The sequence below is a fragment of the Pongo abelii genome, chromosome 1 (assembly GCF_028885655.2).
Source record: "Pongo abelii isolate AG06213 chromosome 1, NHGRI_mPonAbe1-v2.0_pri, whole genome shotgun sequence".
In the NCBI taxonomy this organism is placed as follows: domain Eukaryota; kingdom Metazoa; phylum Chordata; class Mammalia; order Primates; family Hominidae; genus Pongo; species Pongo abelii.
In genome coordinates, this window is record NC_071985.2 from 39,656,450 (window position 1) to 39,684,245 (window position 27,796).

Below are 27,796 nucleotides of genomic sequence, written 5' to 3' on the forward strand. Positions count from 1 at the left end.
TCTCTGTAAAATGGACCAATCAGCAGGATGTGGGTGGGGCCAGATAAGAGAATAAACGCAGGCTGCCGGACGCAGTGGCAATTTCTCACCTCTCGTTCCACTGTGTGGAGTATTTGTTCTTTGGGTCCACGCTGCCTGTATGAGTTGTAACACTCACTGCGAAGGTCTGAAGCTTCACTATTGAAGCCAGTGAGACCAGGAACCCACAAGAAGGAAGAAAGTTCGAATGCGTCCGAACCTCAGAAGGAGCAAACTCCGGACATACGGCCCTTAAGACCTATAACACTCTCCGCGAGGGTCCGCAGCTTCATTCTTGAAGTCAGTGAGACCAAGAACCTAACAATTCCGGACACACTGGGATTACAGGTGTGAGCCATCCCTTAGTCCTTTTAAGAGTTAAACAATTAAGATTGCTTTCTTAAAAAAGGTAAAAATAACTACTATTTATTGAGTGCTTTTTTTTGTTTTGTATTTAGAGAAGTAATTATCTAGTTAACAACAGCGTAGGTTTTCAGGGTCGTGCTACCTGTGTTCAAATGCTGGCGGTCCTGCTAAGAAAGTTATTTCATATTTGTAAGTTTCAGATTCCTTCTCTATAGAATGGGGAAAAATAAGGATGCTTACCTTACATGAGTATGAGGAGTAACTGATTTAATACATGCAAAGAGCTTGGAAGAGTTGCTGGAGCTTAATAAGTACTCCAGAAAATGTTACCTTCAAAACCACCTTTCAATGCAAAAGTATATATATACACACACATTGTTGGATGTTATCATTCATGCAGAAAAGAATCTGGGAGGAAACATAAGACATTAATAATGATCACCAAATAGATGTAGTTTGATTTTTTTCTTTACTTGTATTTGCGGAATGGGCATGGGTTGCTTTTTTAATAAATAAGATAAAAAACTTTTCGGGAAAATAAAATAAGAGTTTAAGGAAGTAAGGATGATTGGCCTGGAGAAGAGAAGTTTCGAAAGGAGACATGGTAGATGTCTTCAAATAGTTGAGCCTTAAGTGGGGAAAAAAAAATTTGTACTGTACAGCTTCAGAAACAGGACTGATGGATAAAAGTTTCACAGTCTCTAACAATCAGAGATGATTAGAAAAGCCACAACGAGCACCCCATCCTTGAAGGAATTCAAGCAGAAGCTGGAGACCACCTCTCAGGGATGACCTATAGGTAATTCACAGATCAACTGGCAGATTAGATCACAAGACCTGTAAGTTTCTATTGAATTGGGGATTCTGACTCATTTCCTGTTTGACCTAATTTAGTTTTGACATAACTGGAAGAGAGGAGAAACAGGTGGTCATCAGCCTTCAGAGAGTTGAAGTCTGTTCTCTTGCTAATTATTTTTCTGCAACGATCACTGTTTCCATAAATCCTATGAGAAGACACTTGTGTTCCGTCATTCTATGGATTCAGTGTGGAATGGACAGGTCAGAACTGCTAGCAGAGGTTCCTGAGTTGCCCACTCCTCATGCCACCAAATGGCCAGCATCAACCCTGAAGTACAGTCCCAATGTTGGTGTTTGCCGAGAACAGACGAAAGAATAGGCAGTGTCTTTGGAGTTCAGGAGTCTGTGGTGCTATTTGTGTCTTCTGTATCAGTCAGGAATGGCTAATAGAGGCCTGGTCTAATGGCTTAAACGAATTAGGCGTTTATGTGTTCACGTAAGAGTAGTGCACAGGAATACCATGCAGGACTGGTATGGCAGCTGTACAACGTCCTTGGAGAACCAGGCTCCTTTCTTCACCACTATCCTACGTACAGAGCTTACAGCCTCAGGAGCTTCAGCCATCACTTCTGCGTTCCAGGCAGGAAAACTGGAAGAGCAAAAGGTAAAAGTGGTGCTCCTCTGAGTTTTAAAGAACTCCCCTAGAAGTCCTGCTCAGTAGTTAGTGCTTCTGTTTCATGGGCCACATCTTACTGCAAGGGGTGGGGGATGGAAAATGATGCAGTGTTTTTACTAGGTACTTTGTTATCTCATTAAAATCCAGCGTTCTGGAACTAGGGAAGTAGGTGGATATAGGGCAAACAATAGCAGTCTCTTCCCTTCTCGCACAGTCCTTCTATAAGGATAGTGGGGATTACTGCGTACTTTATAAAGATGAGAAAACTGAGAAGTGGTCGTGAGGACTTGTTTAGAGCCACAGAATGTCAGTGATGATGTTGGTCGCAACACCCAGCTTTGAAAAAATGAGAGAACACAAAGACAGAAACCCATGAACATCTGTGGACAAACACCAGCTGTGAGCCCAGGGCCACCTCTCCCTGTGGAATCAAACTGGCAGATGAGAGAGGCTGCAGAGGTCAGTGAGGACGAAGGTGGCAGGTCACTGGGGCAGATGTCTCAGTGATGGTGCTCCGTGCTCTGTGTCATTCCCTAGGTTGGCAAAAGGTAGACAGCTTTGGCCTTGGCTCAGCTGGGAGAACAGATGGGCAGGAATTCAGCACAACTCCCAAATCAGCCAGGCGGCAGACTGCCTCCTTTCCTTCTCTGGGTCAGCCAAGGCTACGGTTTCCACCTGGTCACAGCCAGCTGCAGAGGCCCAAGACTGAAGCCCATGACAGCTCGGCTAGGAGCACCTAGGAATGTGCCATCCCACACCTGACTGTGAGGGGCCATCAGGAGAACAAGCAAGGGCAGGTGTTTCTCCCAGCAGTGAGGGGACATCTGCATTGAGCTGCCCAGCAGGAGAAAGATTAGATTTCTCTGTGCAAAGCAAACAGCTCCTTATGGCAGTCACATCTCTGTCCTGACTCCTTTTGAGCATAGGGCTATACGGAGAAAACCAGTTTGTTTGAAAAAGGCCTGGAGCGCTGTTCTTTCTCATCCCCTTTATCTACCATAGGAATAATGGCAATGTGACCAGAGGTGTAAGGGGAGCCCAGGACCTACTCTGAAATACATGTAATGCAAGTGGAGGCAACTCCTCCCCACATCTGAGGAGGGGAAGGTCTTCATAGAAGGGAAACAGAAACAAAGCAAAAGTAGACAGGAACATGTGTTTAGCTTTAGACACGGGACATAAAATGCAGTTTTGCTGCAGTTTCTGGTGAGAGCATGTGGTATAGGAGGAAGACGGCCGAACGTCACAGGGTTTGCTTGGGAGGAAATGACCAGGCCCAGAGGGAAAGAAGCGTTCCCTGTTTCACCTTCCAATGCTTACATCAATTTTGGATTATCTGTGTATTTACTCCCCATTCATTGACTCTGTAATTAAGTTGACTGAAATCTGTGTAGAATTCTATGTAGCCAGGCTTTCAGAAAAGCTTTTTAAAATAAGTGTGGAATAGAAATTTGGTAGTGAAGAGCACTACCATGCTCCTTTGAGAGAAAAGATGAGAAAGGGACTGGAAGGAGAGGATGGCTAAACGGAGGGAGGGCTAGCTGTGGTGGCCCCACCCTCCTCAGAGGCTGTGCCCTGAAAAGAGCCACTTCTGAGCATTCCACTGACTTTCCTTTTCCACGAAGCTTTGGGCACCTCAGGCCCCTGCAGTTGTACAATGAGGCTCTTCAGACAACTATAAAGAACTTCCAGCTCTTGCTCCCTCACCCCAGGCCTCCTGTAATCTTGAGACCCTAGATCTGCTCACATGGCCTTGGGAAGGCTGGTCAGACGGCCAACAGGGTCTGGCCCCACCTGCATTTCCCTTTCCTCCTTCAGCAGTGTAGCTCCTCGCCCTCACGAGGGCACAATCAGGGCTGAGAGCCTTCATGAGCCCCCCTTGGTCCTCTGGGGTATGAGGAGTCAGCAGGGACACATTCCCCATCTCCGCTAGGACCATCTGCGCTCAATTATAAGCCCTTTGGAAGCAAGCAGAGGGCTGTTTAGCTACTGCTGGTTCTCTATGATTAGCTTGTTCTTGTTTTTTGAACATTGCACATGGTGCAGCCAGCTGTGAGAAGCATCCACCATTCAAAGCTTTTTCTCTCTCAAAAAGAAAAGTGCTAAGCTGGTTGTTTTAACTATGGGCAAAGAAAAAACATTTAAAAGTGTTACTTTCTGGGTAAGTTCCTTTCCATACCTTTTAATTCTACTCTTTCCAGGACTGGGACCACTCCTTTGTCTGTATTTCACAGACCCTATATAGGCACTTGCTTGCTGTAAATGAGCCTTGTTTAACATCAAGATAGTGTGTAATTCCAGCTCATGCATCCGTATTTCAGTAGCCTCTCCTCTCCCTTATTGTGTATTGAGAGAGACCAGATGTTAAGGCATCCTTTTAATAAAACCATTCCAGAGACTCCACTCTGCAATGCACTAAGGAGCCAGGGCTAACTGCAGAGGCTTACCTTCTTCCCAGGTGCTGGGCCAGGAACAAAGCAACACTACTTTGTTCACACTTGAAATCCTCAGTGTTCTCTGCAGGCAAGAAGCAGTTGGCTGGGTTTGGCTCTACACCAGCATGAAAATCACTAGGGGTCTTAATAAAATGGTTATTTCTGGGGCTACATCATGGATTTGAAATCCAGACTCACATGTGAGTGGAGAGCCCAAGAAGCTGGAGATTTGGGAGTCGTGTGAATAGTGATAATGGAAACCACGAGATGAACTACAATTCACAGGCAAAAGAATATGGCAGTAGAAAAAGATAGGTAATTGGCCAGGCGTGGCGGCTCAGGCCTGTAACCCCAGCACTTTGGGAGGCTGAGGCGGGCGGATCACTTGAGGTCAAGAGTTTGAGACCAGCCTGGCCAACATGGCGAAACCCCATCTCTACTAAAAATACAAAAAATTAGCGCTGCGTGGTGGCATGCGCCTGTAGTCCTAGCTACTTGGGAGGCGGAGGCACGAGAATCGCTTGAACTCGGGAGGCAGAGATTGCAGTAAGCCAAGATCATGCCACTGTACTCCAGCCTGGGCAACAGAGCGAGACTCCATCTCAAAAAAAAGAAAAAGATCCAGGTAATTAGTCCCTTTGCCTCACATTTCTGAACAAGGTAAATAAACTCATTTCTTATTCTCACAATATACAGGATCTATGATAAACAGCAGCACAATTATGCCAATAACCACAAGGCATGCCTATAGATACAAAAAGTTCTTTGTAGCATGGGTTCGGTTGGTTTTTATCTATCAAGTAAATTTTCTGAAATTTAGAAAACCATCTAAATATGGAATAAATGGTTTTACTTACCATGCTGAAGAAAAAGAAGTGTCTAAATGTTTAGCAGAAATATTACTTCAAAAGTGATTTTACTTTTTTTTTGATAAGTAATTTTAAGCATGCCCAAGGATAAGAAAAATCTGTACCAATCATGGGTTATTACATTGAGCATAACGGGAGCCACTGTCTGAGAAAGGAATTATCAATATGGAAAGAAAATGAGAAGCAATCCTGTGTTGTTGGACTAGAATTGGAGGTACTAGTGTGAATTCATGGTTTTCAATATATGGATATGAAAGTAAATTTAGATATTAATTTGAAGCAAATTTAGACAACGTGTGTACATATGTGTGTGCATACATGTACACAATTCCGAAGTTCTGACCACTGAGCCTGGGATGAGTGGCACCACAATAGTAAGCACTCCAATCTAACCTTTTATTATAATTTTCTACTAAAAGCAAGCAGGGCTGGAGTAGAGAAACCTGGAATGTCTCATTGTCAAAAAATACAGCAGTGCCCAAGTAGATGGGGAACACGTCAAAAGTACACAGGGGCTAACCTAAAGGTGCTCCCAGCGGCCATATTTGAGACCAGTTACGCATCGAAAGAAATAATGATGTAACAAACCATAACCCATTGAATAAAAGAAGAAACTACAAGTCCATACTAGGATGAGTTGATGAATATCTCTTATCTGAAATGCTTGGGACCAGATGTGTTTCGAATTTTTTTGGATTTTGAAATATTCACATTATCCTTACTGGTGGGGCATTCCTAATCACAAACAATACCCTTAATTGTTTACAGAAATATATACTAAAGTATTTAAAGGTGATAGGCCTATTGGGTTGGCAACTTACTCTCAAATGGTTCAGGTTCTGTACTTGTAATTTTTGTGTTTGAGAATGTTTCAAAATATGTTTTTTTTTAAAGTATAATTTCCTTTTTATTTGCATCTATTTATGACTCAAAAAATGACTAGTTATTATGAAGACACTACTGTTGAAGATGGATATTTTAACATGGAGTTTCAACAAAATTACTTCTTGAGACAGAGCTGATATGTTTTTTAAATGACGTGATTTTAAGCATATATTTGAACAAAACTAAAACATTTACTATTATGAAAATAAAAAAAGATCAGTGAATCAATGTACTCTTCTAGACTGAATTAAGGTAGACTATTCAAGGTTTCAAAAAAGTTTGGCTGGGGCAAAATAAGTTTTACAAAACCCATGTCATCCAAAATTAAGATGACGTGTAGCAGCAAGAAGTATTCCAATGTCTCATAACCAGTTCTCGCAAGCAATGTGTATTCCTTACTTTAAGAAAGTGTCAAACAAATAGAAAAATCTGGAAGAATTTACTAAGTGTAATAAATTAGAGGTAAATCGTAATAAAAGAATTTATGTCTCACAAAAATATTCACCAGTGGGAGTTTTCTTCTACCAACTTCTCAGAGTCCTTCTAGCCCCCTCTTCACTTCTGAAAGATGTGATTTACCAAAATCTGGTTTACATTTAACTTTTCAGGGACACATGACCTGAAAAGAAAGATGTCAGATAATACTGACATTGCCTATGCGCTTTCTATCAATCCTTCTGTAAGTAATCAGAATTGGGTCCAAATGGCATAGAATCAAACATTATGTATCATGCCAAATACCACTTTCTGCCCAACAAAATTTCATTTTTCTCCAGTAATGAAGAGGTGGACATTCTTCTTGGACTGTAGCATCTGTGCTGCCCGCTCCACACCAACCACGGCAGCTAACCTCTGGGCATCATACTTGGAGTAGAGAACAGTGCAGGTCCACGTGGCCTCTTCTCCTCTATTGGTGGCTCTCAGCATATTACAGATTTCACTGTAAAAGTGTGGATATGTCGGCAGTTCATAGAAAATCAGGTTCCTGATGCCTTTTATTGTATACCTGTTAGAATTGGAAAGAGAGAGCTATGTCAACTTGAGAAACAAGTTCTAGAAAAACTACCTAGGAGTTGTACAGAGGCATAGTTCATGCTTGTTGCTTCCTGCTAATGGAGAAAAACAGTGGCACAAATAACAGAACAAAAGTTATTCTAACTTGAGGTGGCAACATATTCGAATTCCTTTTATGACAACATATTCGAATTCCTAATATTTGGCTTAAGATAATGATCAAATAAATACACATTTATTGATCCTACGCTGGGTAGGCTGAGGTATCATGAGAAAGAACAGTAGACCAGGATTTTAAAATCTGTCATAGAAAACTTAAAAAGCAGGCACTTAAAATGGAACATTAGCCTTATTATAATCAGGCAGAAAAGAATAGAGACCAGGTCAGACCCAGTACATAAAATAAGTTGTACGGATTGTAAATACACTCCCATTAGTCTTTTCTTGCCACTCTGGAGACATGTGAACTCCATGGCAGATGTCCCAAGTTCATCCATTTACAAAACCCTGCCCAAGGACCCACTAGGCATCATGAGAAAGCAATTAGTTTCAACAGCGTATGCATTTCCATTTCTTTCCCGGCTGCACAGTGCTGCCCTGTGGTGGGGGGTGGTGTACACCCCAGGGACTGACTCACAGTATGGTTCAGTCAGGCTGAGGTCAACCGTTCCCCTGTGGGATTCCATAACAAAAGATTTTATATGTTGACAAGCTTCTGATTTTTCCTGTTAAGTTTCTCTCATACACAGAAGATTACTGTGTATGCAGCATTACTGGTCTCAACCCACTAGAACCACCAGAATAATCCTCCAGTTGTGATAACCAAAAATGTCTCCAGATATTGCCAAATGTCCCTGAGGGAGCAAAATTGTTCCCCAATTGAGAATTAAACTAGATTAAAGAAACAAAAGCAGTAAGTTAACCAAACGTTATGTATGATCCTTACTGAATCCTTTTTGGCTGGAGGGGAAAGAGCTATAATGGTCATTTTGGTGACAACTAGCAAAATCTGAATATAGACTAGATATCAGATGATATTATTGTAGTAACATCAGGTAGCACGATAATGGTGCTATGGTTAGATAAAAGAGTGTTTTTGTTTTTAGGAGCTACATGCGAAAATATTTAGGGATGAAGTGTCAATGAAGACTCACGCTACTTTACTTTCAAATGGTTCAGGAAGAAAAAATAAGAGATGTGAGTGGGGATAGAGAGAAGATGGGTATGTGTAAATGTGATAAAATGAGAACAGCTGGTGGAATTTGGGGTAAAAGCATTTATAAATAAACAGATGTTTATTGTTAGTCTCTTAACAATTTTCTTTCACAATGAAATCTTTTCAAATAAAAACCTGGGGGAAGAGAGGATGTGGTAGAGCTATATATAGTAACTTAAAAAATATACACAAAAAAATCCCCAATATACAAATATACAGGCCAAAATGTTAATGTCTTTGAATTTTTTTAAATGAGCACATAAAACATCTAAGACAAAGGAAAAAAAATCCTTAAAACAAAAAAAGATCCTCATTTTAGTATTTTTTTAAAAAACACCTGTGTGTGTGCATGCGTGCATGTGCACACATGCATGCACACATTTTTCATATAAAAAAGATGGAAAAAAGTTACCAAAAAGAGTATTTATATCAGGGCAGTGAGATTTTTAACCTAAAATTTCCAATTTCTCTACAATAACTGTGTAATACCCTCAATCAGGAAAAACAAAACAATAAAACCGTTAAGTGTTATATTAAACACACACACACACGAAAATCTGTCTCAGTCCCAATGCAACCACAATAGAGACTAAGTATCTCATGGCAACAGAGAACATGGCCAGGGCCTCTTCCAAGGGGCAGTTAGTGCCAAGTCTCCATAGCTTGAGCACCTCTTACCCTGCCTTCCTCCTCCCTTATATATGCTTTGTTTTCAGTGACTCCTGCAAACACAGCCTCACCCTGACAGGACCTTCCACATGTGTATTTCACCGGCCACTGTTGAAGACAAATGAGGCAACCACAATGAACTTGAAAAGCGGCTCCTTCCTATGGTCCATAAAGACCAAGTCTACTACTTCTAGAACTGGGATTCTCATGTAGGGGAAGGGAGTAATCAGAAACTCCCACCAGCCTTTCCAAACTCCACAAATCCACCTCTAGTTTCTGACTTGCCTCCTGGTTGAGATCCTCCCTGCTGTGGAAACCCACTGATAACGCACTGGAAAAGAGCTGTGACCCATCGTTGGGAGGGCAATCATGACCAAATGTTCATTCAATCCTAAGATTCTGCTAGTTTAATCTTCCCCAAATAAAACAAATCTTCAGGTTAAAAAATTTTTGCTAACTCAGAAATGAATTCTAATCTTCCTAACATTGCCAGCTGTCATAGAGAATACAAAAACAGTCAGATACTACAATATAAAATACATGTACATTTTCTGGCCGGGCACAGTGGCTCATGCCTGTCAACCCCAACACTTTGGGAGGCTGAGGTGGGCAGATCACACGAGGCCAGGAGTTCAAGATCAGCCTGGCCAACATGGCGAAACCTCATCTACTAAAAATAGAAAAATCAGCCAGGCGTGGTGATGCAATTCTGTAATCCCAGCTACTCAGGAGGCTGAGTCATGAGAATTGCTTGAACCCAAGAGGCAGAGGCTGCAGCGAGCCGAGATCACACCACTGCACTCCAGCCTGAGCAACAGAGTGAGACTGTCTCTTAAAAAAAAAAAAAAAAAAAAAAAAAAAGTACTTTTTCCAAGGTCAAATTAAAAAAAAAAAAAAAACAGATCACAAAGGCACTGCATACCAAAACACCCATCATCATCACCTTGGTGATCTCTCGAGCAAAAAATTCTATAGTTGGAAACCTCGAGATAATTAGCTGTTGCAGAACTCTAAAGCACATTATTTTCATTCATCTTCTGCAAAAGAAACACCAATTAACCTGGCCCCGGGCATAAAGCAAATGGCATATGCTGAGATTTGTTCTTATCGTGACTTTGAGGGCAACATGGCTTGGTAAATAAACAGACAGTGTAATACAGGGGACTGTCCTGCTTACAAAGGGCTCCATGCCCTGTCCTTGAAAAGCTGCTGAGATATTAAAGAGCAGTCCTCATCCCAGCTTAATTCACAGTTGCCATAGACAATCACACTGGGAAGTTTTCCAGTCCATCCACTTCACTTAAAGGGCTTGCTTTCATTTGTCAAGATGACAGAAAGCTAAGAGCTTTTAAGACCTGATGAGTGCAACTTCCCCAAATACTTTCCAACATGAATGGAAACGACAACTTACTGGAATAGAGCAAATAATGAGGCCAACAAGCAGGCATTCATTAACACTCTTTGGCCAAGCAGCCTTCTCTGGGTAGCCAAGAATGGAGCCTGGGAAACACAAATTTAATCAATCCTCAACTCTCTCAGAGGTCATGCCATGCCAGCTTTGCTATGCCTAGGCAAGCTGCTGGGACTCCTCCCTCCCCATCCTGGTAACAAGAACGTTATCTGGGGAGCACCATCCTAATCGTTTTAGCATAAACTAAAAGGTAATGCAATGCCAAAGTGCATCATCTAATGTGCTCCAAAGCTTGGGAGATTTCTGGCGTATCTGTTTAGGATTCTCTGAGAAAATGCACCCATTGTGAGTTAATAAAACAGTAAAGTCAGAACTTAAATCCACTGGACATTATTGTGAAATCAGGATGAGGTAGTAGAATATAATTTACATATCTCTACAGGCAAGGGTTAAAAAAAGCCTTTTCCATACTATGCAACCATGAAAATTGAAAATAAAAATCTAAAAATAAAATAAAAAAGCTTTTTCTATTTATCAACAGAGAGAGACTTAGCAAAACAATAAAATACATGAGCTCTAGGGCCAAAAGAGCCGCCACTATCCCAAACAGTAATAGAAGGCTCAGTATTACTAACCCTCTAATTAAAGTTTTTTTTTTTTTTTTTTTTTTTTTTTTGAGACGGAGTTTCGCTCTTGTTGCCCAAGCTGGAGTGCAATGGCACGATCTCAGCTAACTGCAACCTCTGCCTCCCGGGTTCAAGCGATTCTCCTGCCTCAGCCTCTCGAGTAGCTGGGATTATAGGCACACACCACCACGCTCAACTAATTTTTTATATTTTTAGTAGAAATGGGGTTTCACCATGTTAGCCGGGATGGTCTTGAACTCCTGACCACAGGTGATCCGCCTGCCTCGGCCTCCCAAAGTGCTGGGATTACACGTGTGAGCCACTGCACCTGGCCTGAGTTTTTAAAAAAATAACATGAAGACCAATCAACTTATTTTGTCAAAGTCACCTGGTAGGAAATCTAAGCAAATGCTGAAACCCTTCAACATTCAACTTGAAGCCCTTACCCTTTTACCTCCTGCAAATGTCAAGGAGCCCACAGTCCTAGTTCTCCTTGGTAGGGAGTATCTGTGCATACCTCAGGAACACCGCAACTGTCTGGAAACTGACACTGTACTCAGCCTCCATCTCCCCAGAAAACACAGCTCTCAATGCTTTTGTCTGTGCACTGAGGGCAAACAGAGGGAAAAAGTCTAGACAGGGACAACTCAAGTGAATACAGGGAAGGTCCCTCCCCTTCCTTGTATTCATTTGAGTTGTCCTGTAATGTCCTTCTTGCAGTGTATAACCACAGCTACACGCCAGGTCTATAGACAGGGTATGCTTTGGTTTCTACATCCTTCTTCAGCAATGCTCATTTTGGGAGAAAACCGACTAACCAACCAAGAAGAGTCTGTCCAGACCAAAAACTCTCTGGCTACTTTGTAAGAGTGCGAGAGTGAGGGATGATCTCATAACACCACGAAGCCTGCCATGCATTCAGAGCAGGCCATGATTTGTCCTGCACTTCCCCTGCAGAGAGGAGACTTGAAACCTGGCACCACTTTACCTTTTGTAGAAATGGAAGCGCTCTGTGAAAAGTAGAAACTGTTTCTCTCCTTGAAGGAAGAAGTGTCTGGCCCTGGAGACACCAGACTTCTGCGTGTACTCGCAGATGTGGGTAAAATTCAGTTCCTCCTTCTTGAAGTAATTTCGAAGACGCACGAAGTCAAAGTAGGAGGGGATATAGATGAGCGTGTGAGACATGACTGCATCACGATACTGCGGCAAAATCTTGTTCACAAAAAAGTTAAACCTGATTTGGAATGGCAAAGGGCAAAGTTAATGTCTAGAGCTAAGCTTATGGTGTCTCTTAACTGTGTGACCCTGAGCAAATCACAATCTCGTGTTACAAGATTACCTCCCCAGAGGCCAATATGATTTACCTCCTCTCAAAGAGATTATGTAAGGATAAAACTTGATAAGCACACTAAAAAAATAAGTGTCAACACTATTCATTGTAAAAAACAGATGTAATACCATTATATCCCAGAGAATTATTCTAGGAAGTACACACCACACTATTCAGTCAGTCAGTCAGTCAGTCAACAAATAATTACTGAACATCTACCATATACTAAGCCCGACTAAGCTTCCTTGGGGTCCCCTAACTAAACACAATTAAGAAAAAGGGGGAAATTATCTATACAATTAAAAAAATAGTTCTTTCCCTGAGGGGCTTACGATTAACTTGCTGACATGAGACACTTTGTAGCATAAAGCTGTATAATTTTAAAATGCCACAGTCAAGAGTGAAAGAGTCCTGATTTACAGTAATAACCCTGCTACTAACTAGTTATGAGACCTAGGCCAAGTCACTATTTCTCTCTGTGCTTCAGTTTCCTCCTCTGACAAATGACATAATTAAGTTCAATTATCTCATCCTGATTTGGTAAACAGTAATCAATAAAAGCAAAATGGAATCCAATTCTAGGTTTGTACACCCAAGTCAAATTTCTCTATGTGGTCCCCAGGGGCCTGCTGGGAGCAGTGGGTTACCTGGCATCAATCACTGAAGCTAGGTTTTCAGCTTCCATCCTCTGGAAGACATGTGGGAGCTGCACCAGGACATGACTGATAGAGCCTGTCATTGGGACATTCCTCACGGCCACCTGCCAGTAGTCAACGAGAGCGTTAGGTGGACAGCCATCCCCTTCTTGACCAGAAGCTATCCCCTCCTTCTACCTCAGGACCCAAACAATAAACAGTGCTCATGAAGATACTGAGGAAACAAGACGAGAACCCACCTGGCCTTGCATGTTGACGCAGTACTTGTTGAACACTGAGTTGATCTGGGCATCCTGAAGGGCCCCAAATAGCAGTGTCTGGCGATAGTATTTGGACCAATTATTGAGGCTCCACATCCGCACTCGAGAAAAGTCTACCCCATGTGAGTCCAGGGGTAGTAGGTTCATGTGATTCATCAAATGCTTTGAGTGGGAAATAATACTACCATTAGTGTTGACTGAGCATTTACATGTTGGACATTGCTAAACATTTTCCGAGTCTATCAACTCATGTACTATCATCTCCTAAATTATAACAAGAAAACTGAGGCTCACATGGGTGAGTGACTTGCCCATGGTCAGCCAAACATCCCCAATGAGGAGATAAGCTAAAACTGGCCCTCCTGGAATTTTAACAAATGATCAAAATGGTACCTACAGGAATGTTCCTTTAAAATGAACTTCTGAAATGCCACACTGGTCTCTCTATGGGTCCCTAAGTCCCAGACTTGGACAATAAGGGAAATGCCATGGAAAACAGAGCTGCTGTCCCTCAATGACCTGGTTCTCAAAACATTAGGAATAGTCGCAGTGTCACCCTACCTGTCTTTTCCTCAAATCTAAGAATATAACTCGACTATGCCAAAATGCCTTTTCCATTTTAATTATATTTTTACCTTGTAATAGATATTGAAGGGTAATGAGTACAATAAATTTATTTCCTACTTTAGAAGTAAGTTCTACCCTTCATTTGTCCCAAACTTCCTGCAAGCTTCAAGACACAGGGTTGTAGAAGGGGTGAGTTCCCATATGCCTTAGAAACATAAACCTATAGTTCCTGAATAAGGATTGTTCCAAAGCAGTTTTTCAGTCCTAAAACTGATAACACTGCAGAGTGTGTGGAGAAGGAGAAAAAAATTACAGTACAAATTACATCGGGTAATAAAGACATCCTATATTTCTCTACAAAACAAGATCCCACTTTAAAAAATCTTGAGAAGGGTATTCCCATCTTCACTAAAGACCAAACAAAACAGCATAAGCAAAAACCACATGTGGGATTATGTTACGAAAAGATGTTCCTGGTGAGGACCCATCCATCCGTCAACCTATCCCATCCACCCATCCACCCACCCTAAAGTTAGTAGAAAGAAATTTTAAGGGAAAGAAATCTTTTCTGGAGATTTGAAAATGACTGACAGGAATTTTAATCTCTAGATAGTTTAATTATGGACAACCTCTGGGTAGAAAAGGGGACAAAAGACTTTTTCAAATTAGAAAATGTGGAGTGTGTGTTCTTGCTTCCAAACAGAGTTCTAATCTGGACTTAAATAATTCTTTAGGACTTAAACCACTGGGTGTCTTATCCCTCTAAATATGAATACTGTCCCACTGAATGTGAATGGCCAGCATTACCAGGACATGCTCCCAGTTCTGCATCAGGTAAATGTCAGCTTGATCAATGATGAGAAGCTCAATAGAAGACAGAAAGTCAAAATCTCTCTTCTTCTCTCCTTCTCCACCAATGATGGTCCTCAAGCCCAGGGGGGAAGCAATGAGGATATCCGAAGAGTAAAATGGGGCATAGAGTCGGATGCTTCTCTGAAGTATTGCCACTCCTACACAAAACAGCCAAGTATACACCAATTCATTAGTTACTACCAAGCCATTACCTTCCACCTTCTCAAAGCAGTCCACCACTTCTATTGCTTCCATATCTCTTATGTTCCTCTTAGCATGTAACTGTGCTCAACTGCTTTAATTATTAAAACATAAGAACAAGATAAATCTTTCCCTTGCATCTATAGTCCCTTCTAGCTTCTACCTTCTACCTTCTCTTCCTTTCCGTCACTATCAAACTGCTCCAGAGAATTCTCTCTACTTTCAAATATCTCCTTCACTTCTCACTCCACTGCAATCTGGCCTCTGATTCTCAGGAGTCCAGAGAAATGACTCTAGCTAAGGTCTCCACAGTCCTCAGTCACCAACAGGATGAACACTTTTGAGAGCTTCTTATGAGGAACGTACAAATGGCACAGAATATACAAACAGCTGCCTTGCAATGCTCTTTTCCTTGCTAATAGTTTCCATGACTTCAACTCTCACTTTTGCTTCTATCACTGACCTGGCCCTTGTCTATCCTTCCAGATCCAAATAACTCTTCTTCTGCAAACTGGTGGATTCACTTGTCAGCTCTGCTCTCATGCTGCATAAAGCTTTGGGTAAACTGACTCACTGATGATGGCTTTAATGTCACGTTCACACAAATGTGTATTTCCAGCCCATATCTTTTTCCTGAGCTCCAGAACAATATACCAACTGCTTCCTGGACAGCTATATATGTTCCAAACAAAACACGAGCTCTCGTCTCCTTATGCCTTACGTTCCACCATACCGAAGCCTGTGTGAATCATAGGTCATTCCAAGCTTAGTCACCCTGATGCCTCTGCAACAAGCAGTTTCCTGTCTGAAATGTTTTCCTCCACTCAGCCACCTCCCTTTGAAACTGGCTGAATCCTACACAGGTTTCTACCTAGTACAGATGACACCTCCACCACAACATCTTCCCTAACCACCCTGCCCCCATTTTGGGTAAGGGGGTTTGCTTTAAATGCTCTGAGAACAACCGTTGCACACGTATCCTGCACTGCCTGCTCCCTGTCGTAGGCTGGATTTCCTTAGCAATGGGAACTATAACTTTTATTTCTATATTTATTTGCATATTCCCAACTTCTTAACAGTGCCTGGCACACTGTAGATACTCAATAAGTATTTGTGAATGAGCATATGTGACTAATGAACATTTTCCCAAGAACTTTACTCTATAAAGGTATAACCAACCAAAGTCAATGGGAGCTGAATGAGAGACAAGCAAAAATGTGAAAATTTGGGTGGAGGTCATGTGTGGAGATTATTCAGGGTAGGCATCTATGTAGCACACAGGAGAAAGTCCACCTTTATGTAGAGACAGTCATTTTATTCAGCCTCCCCAGAATGACCCCATCAGCCCCATCACTTCCAACATCCTAGAGCACCCCTTGTAGCATCTATCTGCTACCAGCTATGGGTGTGCTTTCACACTTCTGTTATAAACTTGCTATAAATTTCTGTTATAAATGTACATGTGCCTTTCATATATGGCCTCAGAGATCCTCCCCACTCCACTGGCCTAATGTCCACCCGATTAGCCAAGGCAAGACTCTCCCATGGCAAACAACATGTCTCAAAGGCACACTGGTTCTGTTAAGAGGCGCAGTGAGTGATCCACTGGGAAAATATCTAATTCCAGCTTCTGGTCTCCAGCTATGTAGACCTTCACACTTTAGATCTCAAAGTTGATAAGGAATAATTACCAATCCTGAAGTGGTCGTCAATATTGCCCACAAATACGGCTTCATAATCCTCAGGCCTCTTCAAGTTGGGTGGTCTCTCCTCGGGATCTGATCCATATTCTCCCTGAAACCTCTTTTTGTTGCTCACAATGATTTTCTTCTTGCTGTCACCCTCAAGGAGGCTGATGAAGAGCTGCACCACCCGCAAAGCAGCTTCCCGGAATGGCACCACTATCAGTACCTGTGCAGAGAGCAACAGCAGCCTTAGTGGGTGCAAGAGGAAGGAACCGGATTTTGAGGTGAAACTGCTGAGGAAGTGGAGCTAAAAACCTCCATGTAGAGCAGTGGCTTCCAGCCAAGAAACATACCTATGTTACCCCTTTTGTGCAGGGCCTGGCTCAACACCAGAAACTGAGCACCTTTCATATAACCCCAGCACCATGACCTGCAGACTTTAGACCCATCAGTCCATGTGAGACATTTCTCAAGCAGAATTTGGAAATACCTTTTACAATAAGCCAATGCCTCTAACAGATACGTCTACCAGTAAAAACTCAAGGACATAAACACGTGAGCTCTTTGAGGGAAAGATTTCTGTGTCTCCCACAGAATTAGTGCAATATTTTTATCCTAAAGACACAGTGAATAAATACATGCCAAATAAATAAATGGAACAAGTAGAGAAGAAATAAAGCGGGTAAGAAAAAGGATTAACACATCATTACATTTTTAGTGCATTCTCTAGTACAGTCTTTCAGAAATGACAAGCATTTCTAAAAAAAAAATGACCACAATTAATGGGAAAAACAGGACTCAGCTTTCTAAGCATATTCAAAAATATTTAAAGTTACTATTGAGAATAAAAACCAAAGATGCTTAATAAATGGTTAATTTCTAATTTCCTATTGTAAACAATGGACATAACCCCAGTTAAATCACGTAAGTCACCAAATTATAATGTTTCATAGATAATCTGCCTCTTATTCTCCTATGTAATTCTAAATGGAAACAAATAACCTTATAACCCTGATGTTCAAGCCCCAAGGAGTGCAGTGGACTCAGCTTGGTACAGTTACAGAGATGGTGGACCAAGATTTAAGAGGACTGGGTTATTGTTCCAGCGGTGACACTAAGTAAGCATCAGGGCTTTGGTCTCCCCCGCTATTACACAAGGGAGTTTGACTAAGAAATCTCTAAAGGCCACATTAGTATCAAATTTCTAGAATCCTATTAAACTCAATGGGAAAATTCTAAAAAGATGAGGCTTCTTCAACACGGAGAGATGCAGTTCAGGGCAGGGGGACAAGTCCTGGTTCTATAACATCATGAATAATGTAGACAGAATTGAAAGCCATTTCCTGTTAAGGCCTCAAATCCACTAGAACTTAGACTTATGAATACAAACTCATCACTTTAAGCAGCAATAATTTTACAGTGGCAAATGTAAATTTTTGCTTTCAAAGGCTGACATATGTATGTGGCTTAGTGAAGAGAATCTATAGTTCTTGTCTCATCTTTGCTACTCTTTCCCTGGTTCTCTTTAGCAAGGACCTCTGTGAATTTCTACGAATTTGGGGCTGTCCACAGCTGTAATATGGAGGGACTGGATAAAATGCTCATTAAGGTCCCATCCAGCTTTGACAACCACAAAGAAGAGATTTATAATGGAGTTTTATTTATATACTCTGGGTTTATCTTTAAGGAAAGTGTCATGAAGTGCCTCCTTCTCACAAGTTTCCAGCTACATCCACTGTCAGAAACAGCCCACTAAGCTGTTGCAGTGCTGCTCTGACACTACCTGGCCTACTTAATATGCTCACATTTGGGCTCATTCATTATGCCAGTCAATTATTAAAACACCCAAGTTCCTGCTAAGTGTCAGGCACCTCTGTGGCAGTGCCTTGCAGTCTCCTTCTCGAGAGCAAAGCTTTCCTGCTGGACTCACCTTGGGCCTTGTTAACCCTTGGTCTCTGAAGTCATCATCATCACCCACTCCAAACTTCTGGCTTCGGCGTCTGCTATTGTTGCCAAGCACCTGGGCATTGGCTTTCAGGATGTGATTTATCACATGCAGGCAATACACATGGCGGATCTCTTCCCCGTTCTTCAGAGCAGTCCTTTTTGGGTAGAACAGGTCCCGGTAAGAATTCATAATTAAGAAGAGTTCTTTCTGGAGGGGGGTGAATGGGCTGCTTGATTTTTGGGGACCAGATAGGAACTGGCTGTTGGTCTTAGTCCAGGTGGATTCCAGAGGCTTCTGGAGATGAAGTGACTTTAAGTCAATATCCTTTGGGGGTTTACACGTTTCCAACTTCTGAAACTTAGAGGAAAAGACAAGCTGGCCCAGAATAGGCCACTAGGGGAGAAACAGATCAAGAGCCAAATTAGAAATGAATAACAGTAAATTACATTCACGTAGTACTATATTTAGCAAATTTTTTCATGATTTATAGATCATCTCATTTAAACCTCACAACAGCCCTGCAAGGTAGTTACCATGATACTCATGTTATAGTTTAGGAAGCGCTGAGGTTCATACAGAGGTTGTATGATACAAAGTTTACACAGAAGAAAATGGAGCTGAAGGCCAGACCCCAAGGTTTCTGACTTCAAATCTGAGCTCTTCACCCTATCAGTTGTCCCATACTGTTCTGTGGAATATATTCGGGAAGAATCAACATTCATTCTAGAAACAAAGGGGTTCCATGGTCAAATACCCTTGATAAACATTACAAAACTTAATTCCTCTGAGGGAGATTCACAATGTACATTAGATACTAAAGGTGTTGACAAGTTCTATGACAAGAAATCTGTCCATTTTGTTTAAATCCTGAGGAATACTACTTTCTATTTTGTGGGATACAAGTTTAAGAATTTTTGCATTATAGCTAAATTGCTGATCTAAAAATAGGAGAACCTCAGCAATAAAAAGAAATAAATTACTGATAGCTGAAATAACTTGGATGAATCTCCAGGGAATTATGCTGAGTGAAAAAAAACAATCTCAAAAGGTTACATGCTGTATGAGTCATTTAACATTTTTAAAATGACAAAATTGTAGAAATGGAGACCAGATTAGTGGTTACCAGGGGTTAGAAATGGGGGTGGGGCGGGGTGCAGAGGGAGGTAGATATGGTTATAAAAGGGCAACAAGGATCCGTATTTTGCAGGAAATGTTCTGCATCTTGATGGCAGGGGTAGATACAGGAACCTATGCATGATAAAATTGTACATAAATATAGGCACAGGCATACGCAGTTGAACAGGAGTAAAATCAGATCTGAGTAAGACTGGTAGATTATATCAATGTCAGTTTCCTGGCTGTGACATTATACTACAGTTCTACAAGATTTCATCATTGAGGAAAACTGGGCAAAGGGTACAAGATGTCTTTGTATGATTTCTTACAACTGCATGTATATCTATAATTATTCCCTCAATAAAAATTTCAATTAAAAAAAGGATGACCAACTCTCATGAATGGCATCAGTGGTAAGAACAAAGAAGCAAAAACTGCCCAATATCTGGATAATTTATTTGTGAACCTACCTCAGACATTTCAAACAAATGAACAACAGTAGTACCTACTGTTTTAATGAACACTGTTTTACTGAACACTATGTATTAGTAAACTATTGTATTTTGAGATAGGTATTATTATCCCCCTCTAGCAGACTAGAATAGTGAATAGCAAAAAAGCAGATGAACTTGCCTTGGGTCAGAATGTGACAGCTCCTTGAAGATGTTGGTCTCCAAATCCACTCTTACCCATCATTACATTATCTGGCACCCACACTCCAGCTTCCTGGTGCTTTTTCTAGCTACATCTGTGCCTCACTAGGCTCTTCTAGCCTTCCTATGCCCTGCTTCCCTAGCAAGCCATCTACTGCAGGTGTATATCATACATTCTGGGAGGCCACTAAAACCCAAGACCACTGTTTTATGTAGAGCTTTCTCTATTTGTGACCGGGATGACCAAGCAACACTTACTTTAAGCTCGTGGGTAGTTTGGGGATTTGTGGCAACAGCCTGAATTTCTTTTTCCTTCAGTTCTTTGTTCACATGTTGAAGAAATGGATCTAATTCAGAAATAAAAAATGTCAGCACACTATGCAACTATAGAGGAGTTTTCTGGTCTTCCCCTGTGAAAGACATGTTGATCTTCATTGTGTTAACTCATCCTTTTCTCCATTGACTTTCCCCATCCTCTGGCCAAGTCCAGAGCTTAAAAACTTCTGAAAGGTTCATCTTCCTAAAACATTTCTCTAATTATATTACTTCCCAGCTTGAAAACTTTTGAAGAAACTTCTCAGCCTGGAATTCAGAGCACTTTAGGATATACCTCCAACCTGCATCTTCATTATCATTTCTGGACTATATGGCCCTCAAATTCTTCTGCCTCTGTGCTTTTCCTTCCTTCAACTAAAAATTCCAGCCTCTCCTTCATTTCATTTTTGCATATCCAAATGTTATCAATTTAATGTTACCCACTGAATCACAATAAATACTTCCCAGGCTTACTGTATTAGGCACAACGTTGGCTCCCCTTGTTCCCTAGAGTCATCACTTTCTCAAGTCTCCTACCCTGCCTAACCCACCCATTCCAACACATATACATATATACATGTCTTATCTAGCAGACTGCAAGGTCGCTAAGAACAGGTTCCATGTCTGATTGATCTTGCACTGGGACACATAGACACGACCAATATTCCCCTGAATTGAACAAATGATCCACATGATAGCATCTGCACTCCAAGTAATCTTTAGTATTCTGAGCTAGCCACCCAACCTTCTCTCCCAGTCCCACTCATAAGAAACAGAACAAAGTTAAATGACCCATTCAAGCATCCAAACAGTTAAAATTTCAAATGAAATGCATCTTGTATTAAATATCTAAGAGTGAACAACAGGACATAAGAATTCTAGACGCTAATATATTTGTATGGGCAAAACAACTACAGAAATTATGGGACAGTCAAGCTTCCTAATGTTTCCTCCAAAGTTTCTAAGTTTTAATGGTTCAGAATGGAGTTTGTACTAAAATCGACAAATTCTACCTGTCACTTCTTCTCCTGCAAAATAACCAACAGAACTAAATGAGTCAAATGAGGATTAAAATTTCTGTTTCATTAAAGGTAAAGGTGGGTTGAAGAATGGCAATGAGATCAATGAAGGCAATCAGGATACAGAACGAGACCAGCCTGACTTGCCTACCCAGACACTGGCTGAGAAACTGGACTTGAGACAGCAGGAACCCATCAAAGCCCGCCATAGGCACGTCTTGACCACGTGACTGCCATTTGGTCACAGGAGTGGTCGAGTCTGTGGGAGGCAGGAGACACGGGGTAGGGCTTTTTGGCTTTTGAGGGTCTCCCTGGTAAGAAAGACCACTCAGATTAGCCACCCCTGGGTCTTGCAAATCTGAAAAATTACTGCTCCAAAAAGGAACAGCAAGTGAGGGGTAGAGGAAGTATTTTTTCCTCTTTTTCTTTCTCTTTCCCTTCTTGGGGAGAAAATCAGAAATCTTCCCCTGACCCCAATTTTGAAAATGTGAGGCCTGAGAAGCTGGCCTTCCCTACCATCATTCTTAAGTTGTTTGTTCTCCTAAATGTCCCCTCCAACCCCTAAACACTGAGAAACCCTTGAAAAACACAAAATATCTTTTAGAATTATTTTTCCCAGCTCTAGATCTAGCCACTAAACAGTTTTTATTGCTGTTTGTTCCAATAATAGATTCAATGTGTATTAGTACACAAATTCCATACTAAGCACCTGGTGAATTCAAATAACACAGACTGCGCTATGACCTTGAGATGCTTTCAAAGAAGAGTTGTCTCCACTTTCCTCTTCCAGAAAATTGGTTTCCAGGCTGAACAGTGACTCGTGTTTTGCATCTGTGAACTCTTCGGGGGATGCTTGTGATGTGCCCGGTGGCCCTTCCCCATCTTCTTTTCCCTCAGGGTCAGCAGATAAAGCTACATCTGCAGTTTTGAGAAACACTTTATAAAACTATTTACTCACAAATTATACTTTTGTTGACAAAATTTATTTCCTTAGGCTATACCAACAATAATGTTCATTGATACTATTTATATTTAGGTAAATTCAGGTAGAAAACATAGATTTCAAAATTAAGCCTAATCATCAACACATGATGCGTGATGGTGGGTTTTATGTCTCAATTTGGCTGGGACACAGTGCCCAGATATCTGGCCAAACATTATTTTGGATGTTTCTGCGAGGATGTTTTTGGATGAGCGTTTATTTATTTATTTATATATTGAAACAGGGTCTGGCTCTGTCACTCAGGCTGGAGTGCAGTGGCGTCATCTTGGCTCACTGCAACCTCCACCTCCTGGGCTCAAGTGATCCTCCCACCTCAGCCTCCCGAGTAGCTGAAACTACAGGCATGCACCACCATGCCCGGCTAATTTTTGCATTTTTCTGTAGAGATGGGGTTTTGCCATGTTGGCCAGGCTGGTCTCGAACTCCTAAGCTCAATCGATCTGCCTGGCTCAGGCTCCCAAAGTGCTGGGATTACAGGCGTGAGCCAGATCTCTTTCTCATATACACACATATCCTACCGGTTGTTTCTCTGGAGAATTCGAATTAATATACCCAGTTCTAGTTCTAGGAACTTATTCTAAAATAGTAACCAGACATAGTACACTAAGATGTACATGAGAGGATGTCCAAAGCAGCGAGCGCTGATTATAAGAAATAACTGGGGGAAAAAGGGTCTATCAATGGGGTACAATCATATTTTTACAATGGAATACTATGTAATTAAGAAGCTAATGTGAATCCACAGTCACAGATACAGGAAGTTACGGAAATGTATAAGGCCATTATACAGATACACATAAATAGATATACATACTCACATATATAATCATAAAAATGTAGTCTGAAAGGTTATATACAATGCTAAAGGTGTTTATCTCTGGGTAGCAGGGATACAGGGTAACTATATTACCCTCTTAAATGTTTACAGTAAATATATATTATTTTTATAATGATAAAAAATATTTTCATTTTTAAAAATCCAAAAAAGCAAAGAAAAATAGAAACAAACAAAACAAACTCCTAAGTGTAAGTCAATGAATTTTTATCTCAGTAAAACTGATCAGTTAAAATACCTGGAATGATATATAATACTAGAAGGTATATAAAAAAAATAAGGCTGTAAGAAAAATAGGCATTAAAATAATGAGTAAAAAGTCACCCAGATATATTCAGACAATGGAATGCTATTCCAGCAACTAAAAGTAGTAAGTGACTAATACATGCACAACACAGATAAATTAGAAAAACATGAGAAGCAAAAATAGCTAGACACAAAAGGAGTCATACTGTATGATTCAATTTATATGAATTTCTAGAATAGGCAAAACTAATCTATAGTGACAGAAGGCGGGTCAGTGGCTGCCTGATGCCAAGGGTGGGGAACTGATTGCAAAAGGACAAGAAAAATTTTTGGAGGTAATGGAAATGTTCTGTATCTTGATTTGGATGTATACCTTTGTCAAAACCCATCAGACTGTATATTTAAATTGGATACATTTTACTGTATGTAAATGATATCTCAATGAAGGTGATTTTGAAGTTAAAGAAAAAAGTCACCTTCAAGTCTGAGTGAGACAGAGTCCCTGAAGCCTTCCCTAATTTCCACTGGCAGTGTTCAACCACTCTGCCTCTCTTCAACACCTTACATCTAGCTGTTCCATGCAATTGCAAATCTACTGTTTGAAAATTTTTATATATTTTTATGTCTATCTTCCATCAAACTTGGTCTCCCTAAGAGAAGAACAGTAAACTCTTCAATAAATTCAGACAGTCACAAAGAGAGAACTGTGTTCTCCTTCCTCTGTATTAGGAGGTCTTTCACTAGTACTGATGAAGTCCCTGAAATTACAAGCAAAAATGTTATTTCTGCCTAGCTGTGCTAAGAAGGTTCTGTGTTTCCATCAGATTATCAAAGATATAATCAAACCCAACAAGGTTAAATCCCTGTTTTGGATTCATGTCCTTTCATCCAACTCACACAGTATACAAGGTACCATGCCCATGAGATGAACTGTCTATAGTTCTGGCAAAGATGATGAGCCTATACTAAAGACACTTACTCTCTGGACTTTCAGTAGACTCTGCAGCCATCTCTTCTTCCACACTGACATCGCTACCACCATCTTCATCGTTCATTTCTGCATCATCTACAATACTGTCTTCTTCCTCTTCCTCCTCATCTTCCTCTTCTTCATCAGAAACATTCTTTAATGTAGCAAGTAGTTTGTGGTAGCCAGAAACTTGTTCTGGTTCACTCTCTGATTCACTTTCAGAATCTGAAGAATCTGAACTCTCTGACTAAAAGGAAAAGGGGAATTTTAAGAACAAAAACTATATTGTTCTCATTGTTACCCTAAAACTATCATCAAGCCAACATCTATTCAACGAAGCCCAAATTCAAATTTACTTAAAATTGCTAATCTAGCTATGATTCTAGAAGCTCTTCATATTCTCCAAACTGCTACTGCCCCACTTTTAAAACATAAAACTTCAGGTTATGAGATCTAATTTATGTCCCAGGCATTAGGCCACAGGTTTAACAGAACAACAGGATAATTACAAAACAACAAAAGAAAACAGGTTTTTTTTTTTTTTTAGTTTGTTGTAATACGATAGGCCCTTTGTTCATTTAGCACTATATTTGTGACTCCTTTATGGTAACCAAAAAAGATATTCCCTGTTAGGATTCACTAAGAGCCCTCTGATAAGCCTCTGTAACAGGGCCTAATAGGCTTGTCTCCTGGGACAGTTTCAAACTGTGGCTTCTGTATTAGGTACCACAATGGCATTTTTATAGACATCTGCATTTAAAATTAAGTAATACTGCCAAAATAATAGCTTGCATCTGAAATCAAAAGGAATAGAAATGTAATCAAGCTTTATTATCAGATATAATCTTAGTGGCAACAACCCAAAACAAACTACTAAAAAGAAGGTATAAACCATTACCAGTTGACAAATCTGTGGTTTTGCTTCCTTTCTGGAAACCCTAAAAAGAAACAGGCAATGTTACACTCTAACTACTAGTATGTAGAAATTAGGAAAAAGGTCAAATGAGATGCTAAATGAAAAAGGCAGAATATAACATTATAAATACATTTTAGATATAGTCATGCAAAAATTACACATGCACTTGGGCAGGGCTGGCAAGAATATGGTTAATAACTGACAAATGAAAAGTTTAAGGAGGTCACATGACAAACCCTACCGTCACACATGGCTCTCATCCAAAAGAAGGATACAACTTGGCTAAATAAAAGATCTCAGGGTTCATGTTTTTCTAGCAAATTTCTTAATCAGAATGTCCCTCTAAGCTGGGAGCGGTGGCTCATATCTGGAATCCCGGCACTTTAGGAGGCCAAGGTGGGAGAATCACTTGAGCCCAGGAGTTTGAGACCAACCCGGGTAACATACGGAGACCCTGTCACTACAAAAAAATAAGAAAAATTAGCCCGGTGTTGTGTTGTGCACCTGTAGTCTCGGCTACTGGGAAGGCTGAGGCAGGAGGACTGCTTGAGCCCAGGAGGTGGTGGCTGTAGTGAGCCAGGATTGCAGCACTGGATTCTAGCCTGGGCAACGAAGTGAGACCCTGTCTCAAAAAAAAAAAAAAGAAAAGAAAAGAAAAAAAGAATGTCCCTAACTGATGACAAAGCAGCCCAAAGTAGTGGGATGAGCATTGAGATCATAACTGCACCTAGCCATTTCTAGAGAAACCACAACTACTAATACACTTAGTTCCTTATCGTAATTGCATAGATCAATGATGTCCCAACAAATTCTTTAAAAACACACAAAACATATGATGTGACTATAACTAACAATTTATATTTTCAAATGGCTAGAAGGGCAGATTTTCAATGTTCCCAACGCAAAGAATTGATGTTTGATATGATGAATATGCTAATTACCCGGATATGATCATTACACATTGGGTACACGTATTGGTATCAAAATATCACACTGTATCCCACAAATATGTACAATCATTTTATGTAAGTTAAAAATAATTATAAAAACAGGCCAAGCGCGGTGGTTCACGCCTGTAATTCCAGCACTTTGGGAGGCCAAGGCGGGCAGATCACCTGAGATCAGTAGTTCGAGACCACCCTAGCTAACATGGTGAAACCCCGTCTCTACTAAAAATACAAAAAATTGATCGGGTGTGGTGGCCGGCACCTGTAATCCCAGCTACACGGGAAGCTGAGGCAGGAGAATCGCTTAAGCCCGGGAGACGGAGGTTGCAGTGAGCTGAGATCGCGCCACTGCACTCCAGCCTGGGCGACAAAGCGAGACTCTGTCTTAAAAAAAAAAAAAAAAAAAAAAAAAAAAAAAAAAAAAAAAAAAAAAAAAAATTATATATCTCTATATATCTATCTATATATATATCTCTGTCTCTACAAAAAATTCCTAGATCTCTGACCACACAAAAATCCGCCCCCACAGCCGGGCGCGGTGGCTCACGCCTGTAATCCCAGCACTTTGGGAGGCCGAGGTGGGTGGATCACCTGAGGTCAGGAGTTCAAGACCAGCCTGGCCAACATGGTGAAACTCCATCTCTACTAAAAATACAAAAAATCAGCCGGGCGTGGTGGCGGGCGCCTGTAATCCCAGCTACACGGGAGGCTGTGGCAGAAGAATCGCTTGAACCTGGGAGGAGACAGAGGTTGCAGTGAGCCAAGATCGCGCCATTGCACTCCAGCCTGGGCGACAGAGGGAAACACCGTCTTAAAAAAAAAAAAAAAAAAAAAATCCTCCCCCACACAACGGGCGTACCTCTTAGCATGAAATTACGGGTCAACAAATATGCCCGTGAAGCACTCCATCTCCCGGCGGGATGGCGCCAGAATCTCCCCGGCCGAGCACAGCGGGAGCCAGGGAAGCGTGGGAAAAGACCGGAGCAGCACTATCCGGGAGACCAGAGGACCAAACCCGAGGATACATCTCTGGCGACTGGGGAACCCTGCCACGCCCCTTCAGACCTGTCATAGAAGGGATGCTCCTCGCCGAAATCTCGAAGATGTTTCTTCTGCTTTTTAGTTAGGGTGTTGAGTAGCTGGCTCTGGCTCCGGCTCCCGCGTTTGCCCATAGCGAAAACGTCAAGTTTGCCCACTTGCAAGAGTCGCGTTTTTCACCAGGAAGTTGTCCAGTCAACACAAGCACGTGGGCTCGCTGGCGGCGCTTTACGGCGAAAGCAAAGTGCCATAAAGT

At 41.2% G+C, this 27,796-nt stretch overlaps 1 protein-coding gene and 1 long non-coding RNA gene across 3 annotated transcripts; one reads left to right on the forward strand and one right to left on the reverse strand.

The window, feature by feature from the left end:
* On the forward strand, positions 1 to 17,491 carry LOC129048115 (uncharacterized). The gene is made up of 3 exons (XR_008510175.1): positions 1 to 366; positions 14,531 to 14,630; positions 16,698 to 17,491. It is a non-coding gene; the product is annotated as an uncharacterized LOC129048115 (long non-coding RNA).
* On the reverse strand, positions 5,545 to 27,796 carry UTP25 (UTP25 small subunit processome component). 2 transcript variants are annotated; one of them, XM_002809505.4, is made up of 12 exons: positions 27,568 to 27,796; positions 25,538 to 25,577; positions 24,649 to 24,886; positions 22,330 to 22,503; positions 20,510 to 20,598; positions 18,465 to 18,875; positions 16,541 to 16,760; positions 14,604 to 14,806; positions 13,209 to 13,391; positions 12,961 to 13,073; positions 11,972 to 12,217; positions 5,545 to 7,053 (listed from the first exon to the last, which is right to left on the reverse strand). In XM_002809505.4, the coding sequence occupies exons 1-12, from the start codon at positions 27,672 to 27,674 to the stop codon at positions 6,810 to 6,812; spliced, it is 2,268 nt and encodes a 755-aa protein (XP_002809551.1). In that variant the 5' UTR covers positions 27,675 to 27,796; the 3' UTR covers positions 5,545 to 6,809. The 2 variants fall into 2 exon arrangements, with proteins under 2 accessions (XP_002809551.1, XP_054377310.1); XM_054521335.2 differs by lacking the exon at positions 27,568 to 27,796 and adding an exon at positions 27,362 to 27,552.